Here is a 25,723-nt window from a genome sequence, read left to right on the forward strand (position 1 = left end):
AAACATGTGTATGTGAGTTAAGAATATGAAAGGGAATGAAACTTGAAGAATTGAAATTGAAAGAGTGAATTTTCTTGCAATGAACAGTGATTTCTGGGTAGGTGCATCGATGCATTGATATTTCGAAGCTATTTTGTGCACCGATGTACCCATAGTGCATCGATGCACTCTTAAAGGAAAAGCTGAAATTTGGTTTATTAAATTAGTCTGGGTTATTAACATCAAGTTATAAGGTTTAGGCTTTTGAAATTCATCTCGGGAATTATGTTTATGTAGATAGTGAGCCTAAACAAATTCTGGAACAATCAAAGAATTGAGATTGAATCAAAACAAGGCTAAGGTGAGTGCAATTTATTTTGTACTTAGGTTCTTGAACAAACATTGGCTTGCGATGAGCCAATGATGGAGTTACTATGGTAAGAAGTAACTTTTACCATGTTATGTGATTATTATGTGTGTATTAATATATATAAATGAATATATGTTCTTATATGTTACATGATTTATATGTTTATGTGAAAATGCGCATGTGATATATGTGATGGATTGGAAACATACGAGAACAAGATATGATATGATTTGTATGATATATGAATTACATGAAAGTAAACTATGTGATTCTATGCAAAGTGATATGAACCTATGTGACTACGTGAGAAAGAAATATGTCTATGAGAAGGCATAAGAACAAAGTATAAGCTATGTGACATATGAATATGAATCATATTGAAATGTTCTACGTGTAAGTGAACTATGTGATAAATATGAAAAATAATGCCCATGTTATATTATACGAGAGCTATAGGTATAGTTGGCATGCCAAGAGTAGAGGGTCTACGCGGTCATTCGGGACAAATTCTACGTGGTCCTTCGAGACGTATATGTATTCTTTGGAGCATGTATGAGGTCTTTTGAGACACTTACTTGATCCTTGGTATATGTATATGATTCTTAAGGAATTTATATGGCACTACGGTGCATTTCTACTTGGCACTTCGGTGCAAATTCTACGTGGCACTTCGGTGCAAATTCTACGTGGCACTTCAGGTGCAATTTATACGAGCTGTGGTGACAACATTTGTGCACAACCTCAGTGTACTCACATACCTTCAGTTCTCAACAATGTACATGAGCTAATAAAGAGATTAAATATAATATATACGATGTATATGTTTTTGATGATATGAAATGTTACAAGAACATATATGATGAGATATGTTTCTATATGATATGAATTGTATGGAATGACATATGTGTGTTATGAGTCATTGTATCTGTTATATGAATGAGACATAATATATATGATAAGAGCATAAGAGATTATATGAACAAGAGATAAGAAATATGAATGATAATATTGTATGAATATGATAGAGATCATGATAATGATGGCATATGTACATGTATGTATTCTGTTATGTTAGATGTTTTATGATTTTTATTAAATGTTTTATATGCCTCACTAAGTCATCGACTTAGCGTGTGATTGTTTCACACGTAGGTTTGGAAAGCGAAAAGAGAAGTAAAGAGGAACAAGACATGTCAGTTCTCCTTATTTAAGATCAGATCAGAAATGTAAATTGAGTACATGTGTTTTGTAAGAAAGAATTTAGTTGGCATGTAATAATATAAAAGATTTGAATCCGATATGCTCTAATTGGTTTGTAAAATTATATGAATGAGTTTTCTAATGTTAAACGTATTTATGTAAATATATAGTAATGAACGGTTAAATTTTTACGAGTTTTTTTTGTATGTTTTACGAAAATCACTGTAGCAGTGCATCGATGCACTGTAGCAATGCATCGATGCACTATAGCCATTCGAAGTTTTATGCATCGGTGCACTGTAGCAATGCATCGATGCACTGTAGCAGGTTACTGTAGCACTGTTCATTACTGTTCACGGAACTGTTTATTCCGTATTTTACTGATTATAAACACGTTTTTATCTCAAAATTTTATACCAAACACAATTGAACAATATATGATTGTGTTTTCTTAATATAAGTTCAAAGGTTTTGATATTTTACAAGAAAAAAGGTTTTGAAAATGTCAATGTGACATCTCGGACTCGTATCCGGGTCGAGTACGGGTTGGGGTGTTACATATATAGTCAAAATTTTCAAAATTTCATTTTAATCCTTATACTTTTAACATCTTTTAAATTTTTACTTTTAAATTTGATCTTAAAAATTTAAAAAGGAGAATGAAATAGCCTTTTACCAAAATCAATATCAACCGTTAACAACTTTAATATTTACTATAACATTCGTTCTTATTTCTTTAAATATTTTTTCTAATCACTATTTATCTGTTTTTTCAAGCACAATATTCCAACAATTTGACCTAATTTATCCGTCGTAGTTACTCAAATATGAGTGACCATTTCTATAATTTACATGTTTTCCCAATCTTTTGTGTTTTTAATTTGAGTCAGTGACCGAAAATGCCTTATAATATACGATTTTAACCAATTTTTTTTGGATTTGTCAAAATGACCAACAAATTATCTCAAATTCGCAACGCGAATTCAAATTTCGCAACCCTCCAAATTCGCAACGCGAAAGTCAAATTCGCAACACAGAAGTCAAATTCGCAACGCAGAAGTCAAATTCGCAACACGATACTTTAAAATCGCAATGCATTTGTTTCTTAAGAATTTTCTCTAAAAAGATAGTATCTGCGCGGACGTGTCGAAGACACGTATTACCACGACCACGACGGGACGGGACGGACGGCGGCGGCGGTGCGCGAGAGTCCCCCTTGTTCTCTTTCACTCAACAAGGAAGTGAGAAATCCAAGCCTTAAATACAAATTCCTAATAGTGTTTCCAATACTATGTGGGATTGAGTATTACCAACACTTGTTTCCAATGCTAAGTTGAAACATTTAACATTTAACATTTAACATTTGGAAGTTGGAACACATTTAACCAAGTAAACATCCTTTCGGTGGCCAAGATAATTAAGTTGGAACACATTTAATCAATGCTTGAGAAGGCAATGCACTTGACGAAAGTTGGGTTAAGAGAATATAAAAGAGATGATGGGAAGCAAGAGTAAACACTTCGTCGTGTTCCCCCGACGATGTCGCCATCACACCATGTAGCCAACACAAAAGACATTTGATTAACCCCAATGTGTTGTGTACATCCTGGCACGTAATAATGGAATTGGTTCTTATGTTAAAAATAAATATCACTTAAATATTGCAAAACAAACCAAGTTTTTCCAACTCGATTACAAATATCACTTAATTATCTTGGCCACCGAAAGGATTTTCATATGGTTAAATGTGTTCCAACTTCCAAATGTTAAATGTTAAATGTTTCAACTTAGCATTGGAAATAAGTGTTGGTAATACTCAATCCCACATAGTATTGTAAACATTATTGGGAATGTGTATTTAAGGCTTGGATTTCCCACTTCCTTGTTGAGTGAAAGAGAACAAGGGGGACTCTCGCGCACCGCCGCCGTCGTCCCGTCCCGTCCCGTCGTGGTCGTGGTCATACGTGTCTTCGACACGTCCGCGCGGATACTATCTTTTTAAAGAAAATTCTTAAGAAACAAATGCATTGCGAAATTGATAATCGTGTTGCGAATCTGGAAACTGAGTTGAAAAATTGGAGTTCGCGTTGCGAATTTGGAACCTGGGTTGCGAATTTGTTGGTCATTTTGACAAATCTAAAAAAAATTGGTTAAAATCGTATATTATAATATATTTTCAGTACTGAGGTTATTTTCTCCTTTAATTTTTAAAAATAAAAAATAAAATATTATCGATTTGATATTAGAAAGAGGAGTCACTCGTCCAAACACCATCCCCAACTTCCTTGTTTGTTTTTCTCTCGCTATTCATTCTCTTCCGATCTGCGGCCTTCACAGCCTCCTCGCTCTCCTCCACTCCATATTTTCCGATCTCCCAATCTAATCCAACTCTGAGGTTCTCTCTCTCTCTCTCTCTCTCCCTCCTTATTTTCTTTTAGTTTTAAATTAAGGGCAAGCTTATTTATGATTTTTTTTCTCTTTCTAGGGTTTCGTTGAAGGACGACTCCGCAGTTCCATTTTATCTCAGGCAAGGTGGAAACAACAGTTCGGTAGGAAATAGTTTCAATAATAAGACAAATCCAATGTCTTCATAATTTATGCGCCATCTGATTCATTTTTATTTTAATCGGGTTCGTGATTTGATCTTCTGGGGAACTAAAATAACTGGAAGCCGTTTTGTTCGGTGTAACTATTTTTGGGCCTTAAATAATTTGTTTAGCCTTCCACTTCAAACGGTGATAATGCTTTATTGATGTGATTGTTCTGTTTCCTTATTGTTTGTCTTTTTAATTTTTGGGTATCACGAAATGGAGTGCATAGGCTTTCTGAAGAGAGAGTAGAAAAAAAGGAATTTAAGGGATCGCTGCAGATATAGCTGGTAGTGATGTTAGTGAAGAATATATTTACGAGACAGGTTTAGTTGTTGTGAAATCTGGGTTTACCAAATGGCTGGGACTGGTGAATTTTGAACCTTGAGAAGGGTGATTGTGGGACTGGTGGTCTTGTTAAAGTGAAGAGAATAAGAAGCTGATGGACAAGGGTTCACTAAGAAGCCCCGTTTGGTAGTGTGGTTCTTTTGCTGACCTTGCTTATGAAATGCAATATTGCGGAAAGGACTAAACTATAAATAGTGGAAGTGTATTTACTTGCCTAAATGATGCTCGGAGTTTGTAGGATATTTGGTTTCTTTTGAGTTTTGCTAATTCAGCAGAGAGTTTAGGGGTGAAGATAGATGTTAAGCCAACAATATACTCTCCATTTCTGATTGGTAAATGATTATTTGCTTCAGTGGGTTTTACTTGATAACATTTTTGTTCACATGCTGAGTTAAAATGTTGGAAGTGCTCATTGACTATAATTTGAATGGACTGTAATGCATAACATATTTGCTGGTGGTTCTACGAGTAAAAGATTAAGGTGTGATTTCACGACCTTTAGTCTTCAGGTTTGGGGTGTTTGTTTGGCCATAAATCTTTATGCTTTGAGAAGCTTTTTGCCTGGTTTGGTAATTTTGTTTCTTGAGAGGAGTACTAGGGCTGCCTGTAGACCTAGCTTGATTGATTTTTGTACATTCCTATGGATAGGATTTAGAACAATGGCATGTAGGTTATAGAAGTTATTGTATGAGAAGACTGAATGCATGCTTATGCTCTCTGTACGTAAATTTGCTTTTACTCTGATTTGTTTCTCTGTAAGTGGATAAAAGGAGGTCCGGCTTATTTACTAATGTTCTTATGTAAAATTATGTTTATTGTTTTGCATAATTTTGAAGGCTGGAATGATAATGAAATGGGAGTTTTACACTAGTCTATCGGGTGCATTCAGTTTATTGCTTGTGCCGTGTTTTTGATTTTCCAAAACCGTGTCATTTCCTTTTGTTTTTACTTCTTTTAACACCCAAAGTTTTTACTACATATATCATAGTATTATGATATTGTAAATTTCTTTACACTAAAACCTTTGAACATCAATTTTGTATGATATTTTTTTAAAAGATAACCAAAGTTAACATTTTTCTTAATCTTTGTATCAAGTTAGATGTGAGCCTTTGGTTAAAGACTAAGGTTTATTTCTATTTTCTAAAGCAATATGAAGCCAAAAGTTCACGAGATAAAATTAAATATTTATGGTTTTAATATTTGGAAGTCTTGCAGATAATTTATTTCTTGCTATCATTACTGGTAACCAGCTAGTGTGAAAAACTTTTCATTCTGTTACTAACATAACTTTTAGGTTATTGCTGTTTTCTCTCCCTTTTTTTTATTTTTGTCGGTCAAACAAAATGTTATATATCTATACCTATGTACTGTTTTCTTTTTTATTTTTATGACCATCTTTGCATCTGTACTCAATTACCTTGTTAAGTGTTTATTATTCTGTTTTCTATGTGCTATCAGTTCTAGAATGATATCTTTGCGGGATCTTGACCTATAAGGAATTGAGCATCAGGGGATAGGTGTTGACTTTCTGCTTGGTGCTAAAGTTTTAGGTTCCTAGATTAACACACAGAGACAAACATGTATCACATGCCCTTTATGGACCGAGATTTTGCAGACTAAGATTATCTTATTGTTTGATATTCCATGTAGCTTATTCTGCTTGTTTACAACTTTATATTGTTCTCATTTTAAGTACATTTTTGCTCATTGAAAGTGTTCAAATGATGAAAATCAATTCTTCTTTCTTTCCAGGTGTTTCAATCTGTATGAATGACCTTGCAATAAATTCTGAACCATGACATCAAGTACGCTATCTGGAGAACGGAGGTGATTTTGTTTTTCGAAATCTTCCTTTGCTGAGAAACTTGTTTGAATGACAATGTTGCTGCCTTTTTAAATTCGACCATTTATACTCTCCTACTTGGCTTCAGGTGTTGGCATATTGACAGAAACTTAAGTGATGCTTTTTACCGAGATATTGCTTCATGTGCTAACTATTAGAGAGTCCTGGCCTAACTGATTAAATATCTTGGAATTAATTCTTTAGGTTATATTTGAGTGACCCGAGGCAACGTTGAACTAATTCAAGAGGATGAGGAAATTATAATGACTAATGTACCGATTTAGAATGCTACTTAACTTTTCCTCCACCTTTACTGTTATATTTTATCTTTCAGTGTTTTAAACTGTGAATTGTAAGTTGGTGAAGAAAGTCTTTTGAGAGGTTTTTCTTTAAGAATTAATGCTTTCACAAAAGATTGAAGACCAGAGTTTTTCTTGTTTCAAGAAATAATTTTGAGCAGTCTTGTCGAAGGGCAAGTTTCACAGTGGGTGCTAGAACCTTATATTGCTTGAGGCACTATTTTGGTGTGATAACAAACCCTAAAGTTCTGTTACTGGACTCATCCATTTTGGTGCCATTCCCCTGTTGAAACTGATTTGGGTATGGGATCTATTTTGGATTCCTTTGATACGGCCTCTATTGATTGGGAGGAGGAGGAGAAGTGGAAGGAAAAGGAGGAGAGCTGGTAAAAGATAGTAAATCAGAAAGGAGCTTAAGGGCAGATCAGAAAGCAAAAAGGAGATAAAAGGAAAAAGGAAAAAAAAGAAGCAGCTGCTGGAATGCCCAAAAGGTGATGATGTTTAGGTTCAAAAGTGATGTAGGCTTGTTCTTGAAGAAAATCATAGTTTGGGCCTCAGCTTGAGGGGAAAAAAACAGAGGAGACGATAAAATAGCGAAGGGAAGGGGAAAAGAAGCAAAATTTAGGAATGGGATTGAAATGTATGGCCCAAAATATTTTTAATTTGATACACAAAGTCAATCCAAATAAATCTTGACCAAAGTATTTTTTTCATTTATTATTAATGGATTCAAATTACTAAAAGTTGATAATAAAATAAAATATTTTCAACTAAATTGTAGTTTTTACTGAAAAAATATAATCTTATTTATATAGAATATGTATTATATATTTTGTAAAATATATATATGCGAAATAAATCCTCAAACCAGTATTCTTTTATTGGATCCTTTTGTGCCAAATCCCTATGTCATAGGCTCAGGACAATTGATGTGCCAGGCACCTAGACATGTACCAAAACCTGTACCCGAGTCCCTGCAACGTAGCTCTAGAGAGTGGTCCAATTATCTACCAAACATGCCAAATTTTCTTTTTCTTTTTCTGTCTGATATTCACGATTTCCTTATGGTTCCATGTCTGTTGCTGAATGCTCAAATATCTAAAAGTAGATATTTTGATTCTTACCACTAAAGATACATCTAATGAAATAAGTTATAAATAAAATAAATTGAAGAGGCCTTCAATTAGGTGGTCTTTTTGACGTTTATTGCCTATTTACCTTACAAAAGCTTGTCCCTAGGTGCACTAGGTGTGCACTTGATCAATGTACCAGAAAGGGTTTCAGGTGCTTTTGCTGTTTTGCGCTAGTTGCAGCACCTAGGTCATGCCTTGACCTAACATATTTTTACAGTTATCACATACTTTTTGAGTGAGCACATAAAGTGTTTGTTTGTTGATATTATCTGCCTTTTAACTATACTGTTCTGCCATTTTCTTCTTCAGTATGGTTCACAGTAATGAATACTTCTTATCTTATGCGATGCAATGCAATTTGCTTTTGCATCTAAGATGCTAATTTTTCTGCAGATGGGCTTCTGCAAGACGAAGTGGCATGACTGTTTTGGGAAAAGTTGCTGTTCCAAAACCTATAAACTTACCTAGTCAGAGGTACCTTTTCTCCATAGTTCACGTGCTTCTCTCCTTTTCTCAAGGTTAAATAAACAAGCCACTGGAGTTCTTCTCTTTACACTATTCTTACTTTCTGTTGTTTAAGGTTAGAAAATCATGGTCTGGATCCTAATGTGGAAATTGTACCCAAGTGAGTAGTACCATATCTAAATGTCTTTTCCCCTTTTTAACCTTCCTCCCCTGTTGTGTTTTCTATGTGGGGATTGTTGTTTGGATGGTGGAAATACTTATCAGTTGCTTTGGTTGTTCTGTACATATAGGGGTACTCTTAGTTGGGGGAGTAAATCATCTTCTTCATCAAATGCATGGGGTTCCTCGACATTGTCTCCAAATACTGATGGTGGTAACAGTTCCCCTAGCCATCTAAGTGCTCGCCCTTCATCTGGTGGCAGTGGCACACGACCTTCAACTGCAGGTAGTGACAGAGCACCTGAATCTACTAATGCTCGGGGTTCGGATTCTAGACCATCATCATCTTCTGGGCCATTGGCTTCAAATCAAACATCACTTGCATCTTTGCGTCCTCGAAGTGCTGAAACAAGGCCTAGAAGCTCTCAGTTATCTCGGTTTGCTGAACCTGTTCCTGAATATTCAGGGACATGGGGTGAAACTGGGAGAGCTGAAAAATTGGTATGATCATGTTGTCAATAAGTTCATTGACCATAACTGATTTTAACCATAAAGTTGCTTATATGTAATATATAGACTTATTGCTATTTAAGTATTTGCTTCAGTTATAATTTCAAGCACATTGTGGTTACTGTATTTGTGATTATCTGCTCAAGGTTCCTTTCTGATAATTTGTTATTGGGTGCTTGCTGCATAGTGTTGTGGCATTGGTTTGATGTGGTTTATGAGTTCAGTATTTTGAGTGGCGAAGTGAGATATTTTAATATTTTAGGATTGTGCTAACTTGATCCATTTTAAATGCTTCACATAATCAGTTCCTACCAAGTATTCCACCTATGAAGTCGTTATTTTATTCTCTCTTGCAGTTTGCTTCTGTGTCTCAATGTTGCAGTTACAATTGTTCATTGCAGGGGATGCCATCTTCCAAGAATGATGGGTTTTCTCCCACTTCTGGAGACTTTCCTACTCTTGGGTCTGAAAAGGATACCTCTGGGAAAAACACAGAGTTGCAAGGTTTTTATGGTTTTTTATTTTTTAGTTATTTCCAATTGTAGATTTATTCATGTGGTTTAAAGGTCGGTTCTCTTTAAAAACTTTTCATGGTTTGTGTTCTCAAATGAACTTTTTCCCCATGAGAAAACTTGATATACACTTATCCTGAAAAAAAAATGCCACACCAAGTTTGAACATTTAGGTTTAAATATTTGTGGTGTTATCATTGTAAGGGATGAAGTTCTATATTGAGAGCTTGATTTGCAGTAACAAACAATTCATATTGACCTAACAAGGTATTTGAATTATGTATTTAAATGTTGATTGATGGAGCTTGTTTGATTGGCATTTGAAGCCTCATCTCCTGGCTGACATTGATATCAGTTACTGTTCTGTATTTTCTACTTCGATTTGAAGTTTGAATAATCACAGAATAAGGATTTATCACCTTGAATGGCCTATTTTATTCTGTTCTTTCTCAACTGGCTAACTTTGACTGCAGAGCATGGTTCCCAAGGTCGTCCTGGCTCATCCTCTGAAGTAGCACCAATGAAAGAGAGGACTGGGAATCCTGTTGTTGGTTTGTGTGCAATTTTCTGTTCCCATCATAATCATTTTGGTTTCACATCAACTTTTGTTATTTTGGATATTGGCACTCTGATATGATTAAGTTGTTAATGCAATTTTTTCAGTTGACATTTCTGGAAATGAAAATCAAAAGAGTGGAGCTGCAAAATTTTGGAGAAGAGAGAATCCTCCATATAGTGAAGATGGAGTCCGACCAAGCATGGAGAAGTGGCATGCGGATCCCCAGGGACCTCATCCATTCCCTAATACTGGTATCCATCCCCAGCATTATGGTGCTTGGCATGGTCCACCAATAAACAATCATCCGGGTGGTGTTTGGTATAGAGGACCCCCTTCAGGTCCTCCATATGGGCCACCAGTTCCACCTGGGGGATTCCCCTTGGAGTCATTTCCTTATTATCGACCTCAGATTCCAGGTAGTGCTCTTCCTAATCCACGGCCAGTTCCTCCAGGAGCAGGGCCAAGGGGACCTCATCCAAAAAATGGAGATATGTATAGAGGCCCCATGCCTGATGCTTTTGTCCGCCCAGGTATGCCAATAAGACCTTCATTTTACCCTGGTCCAGTGCCTTATGAGGGCTACTATGGTCCTCCCATGGGCTATTGTAATGTAAATGAGCGAGAAATGCCATTTATGGGAATACCAGCTGGTCCTCCTTATAATCGGCATCCAAGTCAAAATGCTCCAGATCCTGGTGGTTCTCATGCCAGGCCCGGTGGTGGCCATGGTCCTCCTGGAAAAGCACTGGCTCCACAGCATTTTGAATCTGGCCATCCTCATGATACACGAGGACCATACAAGGTTCTTCTGAAGCAGCATGATGGCTGGGAAGGAAAAGATGAACACAGGTCAGAGGATACTGTTCCCAGTGTAGATAAGGGTGATCTAAAGAGAACATCATCATGGGAAAATGATTGGGAAGTGGATCAGAGAAAGAAGGAAGAAGTGAATATGAGGACAGTTGTTGAAGAAGCTTCCACTCATATTACTGACCACCATGGAAGGGATTCTATCTCGTCCAAAGTGAAGTCATCTGAAGGTGTTAAAAAAGCTAGGGCATATGGCGACATTTCGGCAAAGAAAATTGAGCATATGGATGACCCTGGTACCACAAAAGATTCCAGTCTCTTTCAGAAAATAGAGAGTTTAAACGCAAAGTCTCGTGCCTCTGATGGGCAAGTAGCAAAGCAATTTGCAAATGAAGTTGTTATTGGTTCTCGTGCTGTGCCTGCTTCTGGAATGACTGGACCTACTTCTAATGAAGTAGGCATTTCATCTGGAGATAAGAGAATGGACGTGCCAGCTGTTGGAGTAGAAAACAGCAGGTTGCTTTTCTTTCTACCTGCTTTTATTTGATAGTTTTCTTGTATCTCTCACTTACACACCTTTACAGAAGATCTTCCCATGCTAGGCATGGTAGAACTGATCATCGAGGAAGGGAAAGATTCAATTCTGAAGATGTTGATGGATGGAGAAAGAAACCTCCGTTTATAGATTCTTCAAATGTAAAGTCCACCACACATTTTGAAAACCATTCTGATGCAAATGTGAAAGACCATGCACCATTAGAGGCTTTAGAAAAGTCTGCATCATATTCCCCAAAAAGGGATGAGGGCGAGTTGATGCCTCCTGTGTATGATCCAAGTGATAATGAAGCACAGGTAATTTTCTTTATATCATATGCAGCATTGTTTTAAACCTAAATTGAATGTACAAATTCATTTGACATTTTCTTTAGCGAGCTATGATGAGAGAACTTGCAAAGCAGCGGGCCAAACAACGACAAAAAGAGGAGGAAGAGCGAGCTAGAGACCAGAAGGCCAAGGCTCTGGCTAAATTAGAAGAGTTGAACAGACGTACACAAACAGCTGAAGGTTTAACTCAGAAGTTGGAACCCGTTCCAGATATGGCTGTCCAGAGTAAGCAAGAAGAATCCAGAACACTAACTGATGATATCCTCCCAAGCAGATCTGAAATAACATGCTTGGTTTCTAGCTCAACTATAGTTGCAGATGTTGGTCAAAGCAGCACTGGGGAACTTGAAAATACTGTTATGTCCAATCAACAACCCTTGGTGTCAACAAGGAATGCTCATAAGGCTACTGCCGAAATGCATAACCGTTCTTTGCCCTTGCCACATGCTGATGCTGCTCTCCACGATAACCCACAGGTTAGCGATGGTAGCACTTTGAAGCAGAAGCACGTGGACTATAGGAAAAAGGATCCCAACTTATTGGATAAGGGTTCCAGTGAGAAGTATATTACAACTGAATTGCTAAATATTCATACTGATGCAGTAGTTGATGGGGCTCCGTCTGCTGAGGCTGTCACAAATGAAATTGACTCAATCTCTGTGTCAGTTTCTACCCAAAATGTTGTGAACACTTCCACAATGCACCAGAAAAGGAAAAATAATAGGAGTGGTAAGAACAAACATAAAGTGGAGGAGACATTGTCTTTGGCTTCTCTGTCATCTGGGATTTCAAAAGAAATAAGTCATACACGTTCCTCTGTTGAGGGTCTGAAGCCCAAGTCTTCTGAATGTAACTTGGATCTTAACTCATTTCAGTCTCTGACTGAATCGAAGGATGGAAACCAGTCTTCAGCGCAGGAATTAGCTTTTCCTCATGAAGAAGCCTCTGGCCAAGTGAATAACCAGTGGAAATCTCAGCAGTATCGCAGGATGCCACGCAATCCACAAGCTTATAAATCTGCAATATATGGTGGTGATGCTGTTGTATGGGCACCTGTGCGGTTACAAAACAAAACTGAGGTTATTGAAGAGGTCAGCCATAAGTCGGCAGCTGAGAATGATGTTACTCCTCAGACAAAGAATTATGATCAAGTGCAAAACAATGCCAGAAATAAGAGGGCTGAGATAGAGAGATACATCCCGAAGCCTGTTGCAAAAGAAATGGCTCAGCAAGTAATTTCTCAGCAAACAGTAGCTCATTTAGACAATCAGATTGCTGCAGATGACATTGCAGGTAGAGCAGGTCCTGGGTCCCATGGAATTGAATGTTCTAAACAGTCAGGCACATCCACAGGGACTGTGGGGAACACTAATGAGTCTAGGAATGATGGTAGGCAGGGAAGAGGACATGGATCTTGGAGCCAACGTGCCTTGGCTGAGCCATCTTTGCAAGATGGGCTTTATACCAATCCTAGTAAAAATGCTGAGAAATCAGCTGAGCAGAAGCAAGAGCAGAAGGCTGCTTCCAGCCTAGTGAAAGAGCAACCCAAGTATGATGAATGGGATACGTCCGATGGTTGGAACATGCCTGAATATCCTGATTCTACTGTATCATCAGTACCTGTTTTAAGAAATCAGGGGACAACAGGAAGAGGAAAACGTCATCCATTCAAGGGACAAAAAGGTGGGGGAAACAACTACAGTTCTGATCGCAAGAAAATTAACAATGGTGAAGCTGATAAATTTAGCCCACCATCATCGGTCCCTGAGATGGTTCGATTAGACTCGCCTGCTGAATCAAAAGAGAACCGTGGTGTTGGGGATCGATCAACATCTCATTGGCAACCCAAATCTGCGCCCATCAATCAACGAGGAAGCAGGCCTGATAGTGATCAAAATATTGGTTCTGAAATTAGTAGGACAAACAGAACGGATTCTGCCCTTCAGGCTAAGAAGTCACATCAACCTCAACCAGACAGAGAAACCTGTAAAGGTGTGACCGTGTCTCTTAAAGATCATGTCTCTGAAAAAGGAAGCGTTGAAGCACAAAATGTCGGACATCACGAGTCAAAGAGGGAAAGGAATGTAGCTTCACTTAAAGGAAACCCACACTCCTCAAACCAAGGTCCTGGTCTTCCAGTTGAGGCACCTCCATCGAATATGGATACAAGAAATGAGCAGCGCACAACCACAGGGTTCCGCAGAAATGGAAACCAAAATAACCGATATGGTAGAGGGCATGATTCCCGTGGTGATTGGGGCTCATCTGGTCAAGAAATGAAACAGCAAACCCCTGCAAACCGTGAAAGGCAGAGGCACAATTCACATTACGAGTACCAGCCAGCCGGACCCCAAAATAACAACAACAATAATAATAGAGCAAATAATCCTGAAGGACCAAGAGATGGATCTCATGGAACAGGTGGAAGGTACAGGGAGAGGGGTCAGAGTCGCCCAAGGCGTGGTGGGGGAAACTTCCATGGACGTCCAAGTGGAACCGGTGGTTATGAGTAGTGAGGAAGGACTTCAGGGTTGGTATTTTATTTTATTTTGGTAAAAAACTGCTATCTGCCATGGACGACCCCTCGTATTTTCAGGTATCATTCATGAGTAGACATTTTTTGTGTGCTGTAAAACTATTAATTCTTCTCTTAACTGATGGTATATGGATTGAGCAGGGCTGGGAGAAAGACAGATGATGGTGTCGCTATGGGTGAAAAAACATGATTGAAGGTACTCAAATGCGGTTTACTTCATTTGTAGTTTTCAACTGTAATTTGGAATGGCCACAGTTCGTATCCTGTGGAACCTTTGCCACATTTGTTTGAGCCCTGTATTTCAGTGAAGCAAGAAGTTTCTAGTCTCCCACTTCTCTCTCTCTCTATATGTGTCATAATGTAATGTTTGCATGTGTGTGTGGTCGTGCGTGTGAATCATCGAATTTCTTGTCTTTATGCTTGTGTGTGCGATTTATCGAATTTCTTGTTTTTATGTTGGTGTGTGTGATTAATCGAATTTCTCATCTCTACGTACGTGTGAGTTGCCGAATTTCTCTTCTTTATGTGCGTGTGATTGAAACAGATTTGCATTTTCAAACTTATTTCTCAAATTTGTGTTTCATACTTATTCCCAAATCTTACATACTTTATTCATCTTATATTACATGATTAAGTTTCTATTTTGTAAACTTTTTCTCGATTTTAAAAAACATAAAATATGATCACTTTTATTTTTATTTAATTAAGTTATGGTCGCTTTCGTTTTTATTTAACTAAGATGTAGTCATAACATGTTAACTGTTGTTAACCGTTAATAGATTAGGTGATGTGGTATTTTGGTAGAATAATTCATTTGGGTTTATTAAAATAAATTTAATCTTTAAATTGAATGATGTTATGTGATATTGGTGTCACTTGTTATCATTCGATTGGAGGACTGATTTATTTTAATTTAATTAAAATTTTTAGTGTTTGATGGTTGTAATTGGTTTTATGGAAAAACATTATATGGTGTTTGATAGTTGTAATTGGTGAAAAATATAGTTAGTCTTCCAACCAAATGGTGAGAACAAGTGGCACCAGTGGCATACAACATCATTCGATTGAAATATTAAATTCATTATGTCGTAACCGTTTTTCGGGTGGATTCCGAATTTAGGCTTCGACTTAGATTAAATGAATTGGAGTCGTCACCGATCATTTATTTTAAAACAAATGGGTTGATCGGATATCCTATTTCTTACTTGATCTGCATCTTTCCAAAGATGTGTCGGATTCAGGAGTCGGTTACAGTCAAGGAAGGGTTAATACCCTTGAACTGCCCTTTCGATACTATGCAATTTTCAGTTGTCTTAAATTAAGAAAATTGTAATTTAAAATTAAAAGGTAAAACTACGATCTCAATTACTTACCTTAGATAGTTTTAAAGGTGTACCCTTAAGAGACCCAATAAACTTGTTAGATAAAAATGTAAGAAAGAAATAAATTAAATTAAATTAAAATGAAGAAAAAACAAATTAAATAAAAGATAAGATAAATAAAGCAAAGATGAAATAGTAAGTAAAATAAATAAATAAATATTAAAAAATATTAAAAAAAATAAAGAAAAAGAAAAAAATATATATAAATAAAACAAATAAATAAAATAATAATAAAAAAAGTAAAAATAATATATATATATATATATAATAAATAAAAATATAAAAAATAGTAAATATATATATAAATTAATAAAACAAATAATAAAAAATAACATATGCATATATATATATATTTATATATGTAATCTAAAAAAAATAAAAATATATACTAAAGAAAAAAAATGCATAAAATGTAAAAAAATATTACATGAAAAAAGAAAAGAAAAATAACAAAGCAATTAAATAAAATGAGTAATAAGAGAAATGTGCGTATAAATAAAATTAAATAAATAAAATAATAATAATTAAAACGTAAATGTAAGAGACTGAATCAAAAGGAAAAAAAATAAATCGATGGGCAAATTTTGAAGAAAAAAAATGATTTTGGGGGGAGAATTAAATATTTAAAAACATGAATACGCCTCGGGGTAGATCTAAGTTCAAAATTTCGAAACTCCACCCCTTTTTGGTCATCGACGCAACCCACGTTTTGGGTTATTCGAACCAAATCTCAAGAAAAATAATAAGCACGTGCGAAAAATGAACGAATAAAGGAAAAAAAAGATGCTACCTTTTATTTCTTTTTCGAATCGTTTACAATAGCTTTGCGTTCTTATTTTTTCGTGTTTTTCTCTGTATTTTGTATATAAATCGTGTGTTACAATAGTGAGTTACAATGGCTATTTATAATGCTTCTGGATCCTATTTTTAGGAGTTTGAATCATAGTAAAACTCTATCATATTTTTAGGAGTTTGAATCCTAGTAAAAATCTATCCTATTTTTAGGAGTTTGAATCGTAGTAAAACTCTAACGCTATGTTTGTTTTATGAATCCCACTAAATTAGGGTTGTTGAGAGTGTTGTACCCGGACGAAAAGGTGTGTTGACACATTAAAAATATGATTAAAATAAGAGAATATGTAATTAACATGGACTGAATGTGTGATTATATCAAAGTATTTAATTGCTATTAACAACAGTTAACTCATGATGACCACATCTTAATTAAATAAACTCGAAAGTGATCATATATTATATTTTTTGAAATCGATGAGAAAAAAACATATAACATTCAAACAAAATAAAATCGAAAGTGATCATATATTATTTTTTTAAATCTGTGAAAAAAGAAGATAAAATTCAAACATGATCAATCATTTAATTAACCCTTTATGGAAAGAATCAACTTTTCTTTTTCCATTTTGTCAGTTAGATTTTATATATCAATAACTGATTAAGTTAATTGAAATTAGATAAATTGAATTGACTTTATTATCAGATCTGAATAAAGTTAATTTTGGTCGGTTCGCATGAGTTATCTTCGTTTTAATATTTATTCAGTTATGAAGCAAAAGAAAAAAAAAAGATAAGGCTGTAATTGACAAAATTTAAAATTAAAGGTTTAAAATGTAACAAACGAAGATTGGTTTGTTTTATTGCTAGCTGGATCATCATAGATGAGGGAGTGACAACAAATTTAAGAAAATAAAGGTATGAATTTGAAGGGATGAAAGTGATTTTTTTTATTTAGATTTTGATTAAACTGAAATGTAACATATTAACCAAATAAAGTAACCCAATGAGATTTGAACAAACAAAAAGCTAACTCAAATGGCAGATCGGTGGAAGAGGAAACACCAACCACCACCATTCGAAAGTGCCTGGTAAGACCAGCGGCGTATATTGCACTTGAGAATATGGCTTTCAGATCCAACTTCAACTCGATTGGTCAACTTATGGCAAATTTTCAGGACTAATAAATTCCTTGCCCAATGGTGTTTTAATTATCATTAAGGTCCTAACTGAGTGAAAACTTGAAGACCATCCACCAATCAGACACCTAGGTTGAAATTATCAAGTTCGTTTGAAAGGGAATGCAACTTAATGTTTGATCCTTCACAGAGATGTGATCTTTGATAGAAGAAGATGATGATCAAATCATGACAGAACAGAAGCATCTTTGCCGAAACTATATATGGAACCTCTACAAGGATGATAGGACTTCATTTATGTCCTGTTTAAATGTTATCAGAATTGGGGTTTGGTTCGCATGCAGTGTGTCATCCGTTCCACTATATTTATCTTTTTTTTTTATATATAAAAAAAATCCTATTAAAAAAATCAACAAATAAAAACACTTGTATTTCTTGTTTTATCCTTATATATCTCACTTTTTTATCCCTATCAAAATAAACCAGTTAAATCTATCAATCAATCTCGGGATAATTTTATCATTTCTCTCATTTTATATAATTTAAGAATAACATACACTTGCTTGTATTTTAGGTGTTATATTTAATGTCACTGTCATCAATACTATTATGAGATATTTACTTAAATATAGTATTTGTTGTTGGATTTGAGAGAAGCAAAGTTAGATATTAAGTATTGTGTTTTTTGGGTTAATTTTTTTTTTAATTTTGATTAATTATTCTTTAAAGTTTATTATAGATCAAAATATATTTTAAAATCCTTCAATCAAAAACTTTTCAAATACATATTTTATAAAATTTAATTACTTACAACATTTAAAATAATCATGGTCAAAGTTGAAAAATTTTGACTTTTAAAAAGTCAATAAAAGATTTTTTTAGGACAGAGGGAATATTATTATATCGTGGTTAAGTGATTTGTTGTTATCGTTTGAGGGTTTGAGCATTACAAACGTCAGAGGCGTGAGTGTTCATTATCAAATATTTCTTTAGATACGTTCTAGACCTGTTCGTTGAGATTTTTTATTTATTAAGTTAATGTGATTACAAAGTAGTATTTATTCTAAATACTCTCAACCATTTGAGATTTGAGAATGAACGCTCAATCACCCTGCTGCAGCCGTTGGTGCTCAATCAAAATAGTACCTATTCGTTGTGATTTAATCGACAATAATTATTAAAAAAAATGTAAACCTCGTGTAGACACCCGTTTTAATGGTCTTGAACTAAAGAAGCAAATAGGAGCAGTAGCATACATAGAGTGCAGCTCAAAGACACAGCAGAATGTGAAAGCTGTATTCGACGCTGCTATCAAGGTGGTTCTTCAGCCTGCGAAGCAAAGGAAGCAGAAGAAAAGAGCAAGTATATGCCGTGTCCTCTAAGCAAATTCCAAGTGCAAAACCAGTGTGAAGTGGACTATGTTGATCAGAGTGTGAAAACCACATTTGGGGGACCAGAAGCAAAGAATTTCTTATTTTCAACATACTCAGCTAGAAAAATGAGTAATCATCAGACTCTGGTTCTGGGATTCGCTCCTCTTCCTCATAATCTCTGTCGGTGGCTAACAAATGAGCAGCAAGGTTTCCAGACTTGAAGATGAAATTGAACATGCAAGATGAAAAAGGTCAGTTTTCCTTCTTATGTCCCATATCCATGTGCTAATCTCTTTGATTACCTTGCGTATTACTGTTCGAGAATCGCCCTCGACAATAATGTTATAGAAGCCCAAGTCTACTGCAAACTCCAACGCGTGATATGCTGCCACCGCTTCAACCATGAAGGCCTGGTCAAAATTCACTTTCACTGCTGGGTTTAAAGGCGGCTTCCAACGAACTATCTGATCAGCTTTGGTAACCTGGAGACGAAGGTTTACATTGGAATATTCATGACACAGAGCACGAACCGAGTGTTTTACCACTGCCCGAGGAGATACCAAGGAATTTGTATATGGGTCGGCGCCTACCTAGACTTCATTCGCTGCATCGGTGAATCTACCTAAATCATGGATTTTGGAAGAAGTGAAGTGCAATTTGACTCTCATTTTATTCAACTTTTTAATGGAAAAACGTGGGAATGAAAACATTAAAAGGGCAGCTGAAGCTGTTAATTTCATATTTATGGCCATCAATCATTGCATCCCTGCATTTGCAGTTTGTGGACCTGCTCTTTACTGGAGATTCAACAAAACTCTCAACCTTGGCGATTCCAAATCCTCCTGTCCCCTTGCATCTGTGATTGTCCTCCTCTTTCCCTTCTCAAGATTGCCCCTGGATAGACCAATTATAACCCACGTGTATTTGAGGGTTATAAAGTGTTAAATCTTGGTGTAATCCTTCCATCTTTGAACATCATTCATTTTGGTCCTTTTTATTTATTTATTTATTGATTTTGTTTTATTTTATTATTCTATTTTTTTTATTATTTCTTTTTTTACTAACTTTTATTTGTCTTTGTTATCTATTTTATTTATTTTATTATTATTATTATATTTATATTAATATTTTTTTCTTTTTTCATATTTATTTTTATTTTACAATCTAACAACATTTTTGATTTTAGGGATACTTTTCAACCAATCAAAGATAAATAATTTTAATCGAATATTTTAAATTTCAATTTTTAATTTTTTCGCAATTGAGACAACCGACAAATTAATTGGTACCGAAAGGGCGGTTCAAGGGTGCTAATCCTTCCTTGACCGTAACAGACTCCCGAACCCGACACGTTTCTGGTAAAACGCAGATCAGATAAGATGGTGTCCGACCCACCTAAATTCGTTTTAAAATGATCGGTGACGACTCTAACCCAATTATTCACGTCGAAGCCCAATTTCAGACCCAACCGAAAGACGGTCTCGACACATCAATTAACACATTGGATAAGTTTATCTAAGATATAGCATGATTAAGTAGCTACAAAAACCATGTCCATAGATTATGTGAAGTCATAACTATTTTTGTCAAATAGAGTTATCAACGATGATGGTGACTCAATCTAATGAGTGACTGGTGATATCATGAATTGGGTTCATATAGGTAGTAACAATCAATAAGTAATTTTTTAATCACAATAATTTATGTCCTTCCTATGGTGTAAGTAATGCTATAAATACAAGATAATTAAGATTCTTTATAGGTGATATATTTATTGGTAGTATATATATTTGATGGAAAAAAAATTAAATGAGAGATTTATCATAAGATCTCTGTAGCATTCATGAAAGAACAAACATACAACCATACGTATTACATATTCGTGCACAATCATAAAGAAAATTCTATAACGCTCGACCAGCACCATTAGTTTAATTTATAAAAAATTTAAATTATAAAGGACTCAACGTATAATTATAAATTAGTTAAAAATTTAAGGGTAAACTATACCAGTGACCGTTCAACTATAGTCCCTTTTTCATTTTGACCACCATTTTTGAATTCTTGTCAATCAGGTTACTCAACTATTTAAATGCATTCAATCAGGCCGCTAGCCGTTAACAGTTAACGGAAGTGATGATGTAGCAGTTAGTAAAACTGATATAATTACACATTTGGTCATCAATATTTATACATTCAATCAATTTAGTCTTAATGTAATTTAATTCAATAAATTTAATTATCCAATCATATGACAAGACGTGTCATCATTTAATTTGAGAGTTTTTTTTTATAATTTTAATTTATTTAATATATAACATTTTTTCCAACCAAATGGCGACACGTGTCAGCATCAGGTTAAAGGAAAAACAACTCTCAAAGAATTGAGAGGGGAGGGACTCGAACACATGCCCTAGAGCTTGGAGGAAGAGAAGAAACCAATGCCAAAGAGTTAGGCTCACATTTGTGATTTGGCTTACATAAATAAAGAAAGTTGCTTATTTAGGGACTTAAATATAAGCAAATCATATGATTAGGGATCTCTAATATTAAATTAATAAAAAATAATTTTTTTTACATTTTATACGAAATTTAATATTTTTTTCTTTTTCATAATTATAATTTAATGATTTTTAACTTTTACATTTGAAATAAAAAATATTAGTGCACTTTTATCCAAAAGTTATAAAATAACATATCATATGATAACAAATTAATTTTAAAAATATAATTTTGACCCTAATGAACAATTTTTAAATTCAAAATTTAAATTTTTTAACTTTTACTTTTGAGTTAAAGAAATGTGTAGAAAACATATTTTTAAAAAATAATGATGAATAGGTTTAAATGGTTAAAATTTAAAGATGTTTATATATTATATTTAAAAATTTAAAATTTAATTTTATTTTTATTTTTACATTAATTTAAGATTAGAGTTCCCTAATTATATAATTTAAGATTTAAGTCCTTAAATAAGCAATTTTCTTTATTTATTTTTTTGGCAGTATACTTAATAGATTTTATACAATCTTACGTAATCCAAATCACAAATGGGAGCCTAACTCTGGCGTTGATTGCTTCTCTTCCTTCAGGCTCCAGGGCATGTGTTCTAATCCCTCCCCTCTTATTTCTTTGAGATTATTTCTTTGAGAGTTGTTTTTTCCTTTTGGACAAAAAAATGCTATATTAAATAAATTAAAATTATAAAAAATCTCTCCAATCAAATGATTACATGTGTTGTCTTATGATTGGATGATTAAATGTATTGAATTAAATTACATTAAGACTGAATTGATAGAATGTATAAATATTGATGACCAAATGTGTAATTATATCAATTTTATTAACTGTCACATCATCACTACCGTTAACTGTTAACGACTAGCGGCTTGATTAAATGCATTTATATAGTTGGGTGGCCTGATTGATAAAAATTAAAAAAATGGTGATCAAAATAACAAGGGGCGATAGTTGGGTGATCACTGGTATAGTTTACCCAAATTTAAAAGTAAAGTATTGAAAATAAAATATTAATTACATTATTTTCATAATATAAGATCTTATTAAATCTTGATAGATATATTATATGATAAAATATTATTAAAAATAATATACTGTTCTTTATCTATTGATAAAATATTATCAATGAAGTGAACTCATCGATTAATTTAATAATTAAATTAAATTTATATTTTTTTAGATATGTTAAATTAAAAGATATTTATTATCTCTTTAAATTTTAATTTTAATAGGATACTTTAAATTTAATATAAAAAGATATTAAAAGATAATAATATATTTTTAAACATTTCAAATTTAAAAATATTATCTATTAAAATATTTTTTACAGTTTAAATATTAATGAATAACATTATTTTTTTAGTAAATTCTCATTTGTGAATTCTCTATAAAAAGAGTGTTATCCTTCTAGGTTAAATATATCTAAGAATTCAAAAACTTCAAACAACTTGAATTTTTTTTTTCTCTCTTTCTTTAGTTTTCTGGTGATAGACAAGAAATAGTCTGTGATCTTGATAGTTGTGTTATTGTACGTTAATTATTTAGTTGTTATATCATGGGAAGCAGACGACCAATGATCTTAAGCATCAAGGAGTGATAGAAAACTTGTATTAAGAAAAATGTGTAGCTACATTCCTCAACTCGTTTCTGATTGATAGATTTATAAAAAAAAAGAGTTCTTTCTATTCAATTTTATTTTATTTCTAAGAAGTTTGAATTTTTTTGTTTTATTTTCTCATGTTTGATTGTCATCTTGGATTATTATTGTTTTATAACAATCTTAAGACAAACTTAATATTTCTTCTACCTTTCTTTAATCCGAGATAATTAATAAATCGTGAAAAAATCGAGATAGTAAATAAATCTATTTTTAAGATTTATCCTGTCATTTTAAGGATCCATTTAATCTCAAAGTGGACAAACTTATTTAATAGAAATTTTCAATAAAGTAATGTTGGTTACTAATACTATTTCAGAACATTGATCCTGTCCGATAATAAAAGTGAAAATAAATAATCATTGTGATTCTATTGTTATGGATTTTATTTTTCCATACGTGATTGTTGCTCACAACTTTACTAATGTGGGACAATTAAAGAAACAATGTGATTCTTTCTATATTATAATATTATTTGGTAATATCATTATAATGAGATTTCGCCCATAGAAAATGCAGGTTAACCTTTTTTATTTAACATGTTAATTAACTGAACCGTTAATGTTAAACGATTTGGGTTAATTGAACCGCTAAAAATGATGATTAACGGTTTAGGTTACATTTACAAATTTTTGATAAATGATTAATGAACAGTTAACCGTTAAAAAATTAAATTTATATTTTTGGAATAATTCTAATACAATTATATATCAATAATGTTTAACGTATAGACTTGTATAATGGATTTATAGGTAATGTGCACGAGCGTGAAGTGTAAAAAAAGTAGAGTCATGCTTATCGAATTCCTAACCTATCAAGAGATAGTCATATACCTTATCTACTAATATAAGTTTATTATAATCTTTTGCCCATAGAATTTCACATAGGTACTAGAGGTTTACTAAGAATGGGATTAATATATATTCTACAGAAATACATACGTATATACTAATACCACTATAAAAGAGACGAGACAAATCATAAGTTGTTCAAGTTTGATTTGGTTAAAGTTTAATAATCGATGAACTCGATTCAAGCTCGACTCAAATTCTTAACGAGCCAAAATGTGTTATTTGATATCTAACTCAAAAAGCTAATGAGCAAATTGAAAAAAATAATATATTATATTTTATAATATGTAAGCGGAAAAATAATCAAAGTGATCAACATAAAATAATACATGCACAGGAGACGGGATTTAACATGGTTCAGCCTTGTTTACCTTCACGATCGAGATGAAAAATAATCCACTATAGATGTAGAGAACACGAAGAGTACAAGTACATGATATCACATGTATCCCAAAACCCGGTATAGATACCAAAATCCAGTAAACTCTCTCTCAATCCCTACAAAACTATCTCTATAACATAAACCCCAAAAGTTACAAAGATCCCAGAAAGATTACATCTCTCCAAAATAATTCTCTTTCACTAATTAGGTTATGACATTATCACTATTTATAAAGTCAAATACTTGATCACCAATAATTCTTAATCCATAAGAATTCTTACATAAAACAATTACAATAAAATTCAACTTAATTGCCAATTATAATTTGGGTTAAAATATAACAAATTTGTTAGAATTTGACTCGAATTCAAAATGACATAAATTAATTAATATATAAATATTGAGAAAGTAGGAAACTAGGTTTGGTTAAAAGAAGAAAACTTTATTAAAGTAGATTTTTACTTTATTTAGTTTTCTTTTGTAATCAAATATCTATCCCTATAAATAGATACTAAGGGTCAAGGTTAGATATCAAATTTTTCTTTAACCAAAATCCTCTTGTATTTTCTTCCTTCATATTAGTAAAATTCTTTTCCTCTGCCCGTGGTTTTTCCCTTTTGGGTTTTCCACGTAAATCTTGGTACTTTTTCTTTTTTCGACCGTGTTTATTTGTCTGCCGATAATCATCGTTTCGATAATATAACAAATTGATATCAGAGCTTCAGGTTCAAGATTATGAAAACAATGAAATATGATAATCCACTATTGGATCGAAACACCAGGTTCTCACTATGGAAAGTGAAGATTCAGGATGTTCTTGCACAGTTAGATATCGACGATGCAATAGAAGGATTTGATGAGAAGTCGATAACACAATGGACGAATGAGGAAAAGCATAAGGATCGTGTTGTGCATGATATTACTCGTGGTGAAACATTTGTGAGCAAAGTTGGCACTTATGATAACCATGTCGATGTAAAGACTAAATCCAACCCTAGAAAAAGTTTGGACTTGATCGGTGTCTGTAATGAAGATTCCCCTTTGAGGGGTGTTGTGAAAGAGGTGAAGAACTTATTCGTTGAAGTGAAGAATTATTTTATTGAGTTTGGGTGTCACATCGAATTTGGGTGTTTTGTCTCGAAACCCTTGCACTTTTAGAATTCGTGTCAAAGTGGAGATTTGTTGGAGTTTGACTCGAATTCAAAGTTGCACAAATGAATTAATATATAAATATTGGGAAAATAGGAAACCCAATTTGGTTAAAAGAAGAAAACTTTATTAAAGTAGATTTCTATTTTATTTAGTTTTCATTTGTAATAAAGTATATATCCATATAAATAGATACTAAGGGTCAGAGTTAGATATCAAGTTTTTCTTTACTAAGGGTCAGGGTTAGATATCAAGTTTTTCTTTCACCAAAACTCTCTT

The 25,723-nt window shown here is 33.7% G+C and overlaps 1 protein-coding gene across 6 annotated transcripts; it reads left to right on the forward strand.

The window, feature by feature from the left end:
- The first annotated feature begins 3,811 nt into the window (after positions 1-3,811).
- LOC120125136 (protein MODIFIER OF SNC1 1-like) lies at positions 3,812-14,525 on the forward strand. 6 transcript variants are annotated; one of them, XR_005516336.1, is made up of 12 exons: positions 3,812-3,944; positions 4,035-4,076; positions 6,241-6,315; positions 8,157-8,237; positions 8,344-8,388; positions 8,519-8,888; positions 9,299-9,401; positions 9,883-9,960; positions 10,073-11,294; positions 11,363-11,630; positions 11,708-14,259; positions 14,341-14,525. XR_005516336.1 is itself a non-coding variant. In XM_039143627.1 (12 exons), the coding sequence occupies exons 4-12, from the start codon at positions 6,284-6,286 to the stop codon at positions 14,174-14,176; spliced, it is 4,668 nt and encodes a 1,555-aa protein (XP_038999558.1). In that variant the 5' UTR covers positions 3,812-3,944; positions 4,035-4,076; positions 4,995-5,044; positions 6,240-6,283; the 3' UTR covers positions 14,177-14,525. The 6 variants fall into 6 exon arrangements, 5 of the variants coding, with proteins under 5 accessions (XP_038999558.1, XP_038999559.1, XP_038999557.1 ...); XM_039143627.1 differs by adding an exon at positions 4,995-5,044 and having other exon boundaries at positions 6,240-6,315; positions 11,708-14,525; XM_039143628.1 differs by having other exon boundaries at positions 4,035-4,098; positions 11,708-14,525.
- The last annotated feature ends 11,198 nt before the right edge of the window (positions 14,526-25,723 follow it).

Source organism: Hibiscus syriacus, unplaced genomic scaffold (genome assembly GCF_006381635.1).
Source record: "Hibiscus syriacus cultivar Baekdansim isolate YM2019G1 unplaced genomic scaffold, ASM638163v2 tig00110429_pilon, whole genome shotgun sequence".
NCBI classification, from domain to species: Eukaryota; Viridiplantae; Streptophyta; class Magnoliopsida; order Malvales; family Malvaceae; genus Hibiscus; species Hibiscus syriacus.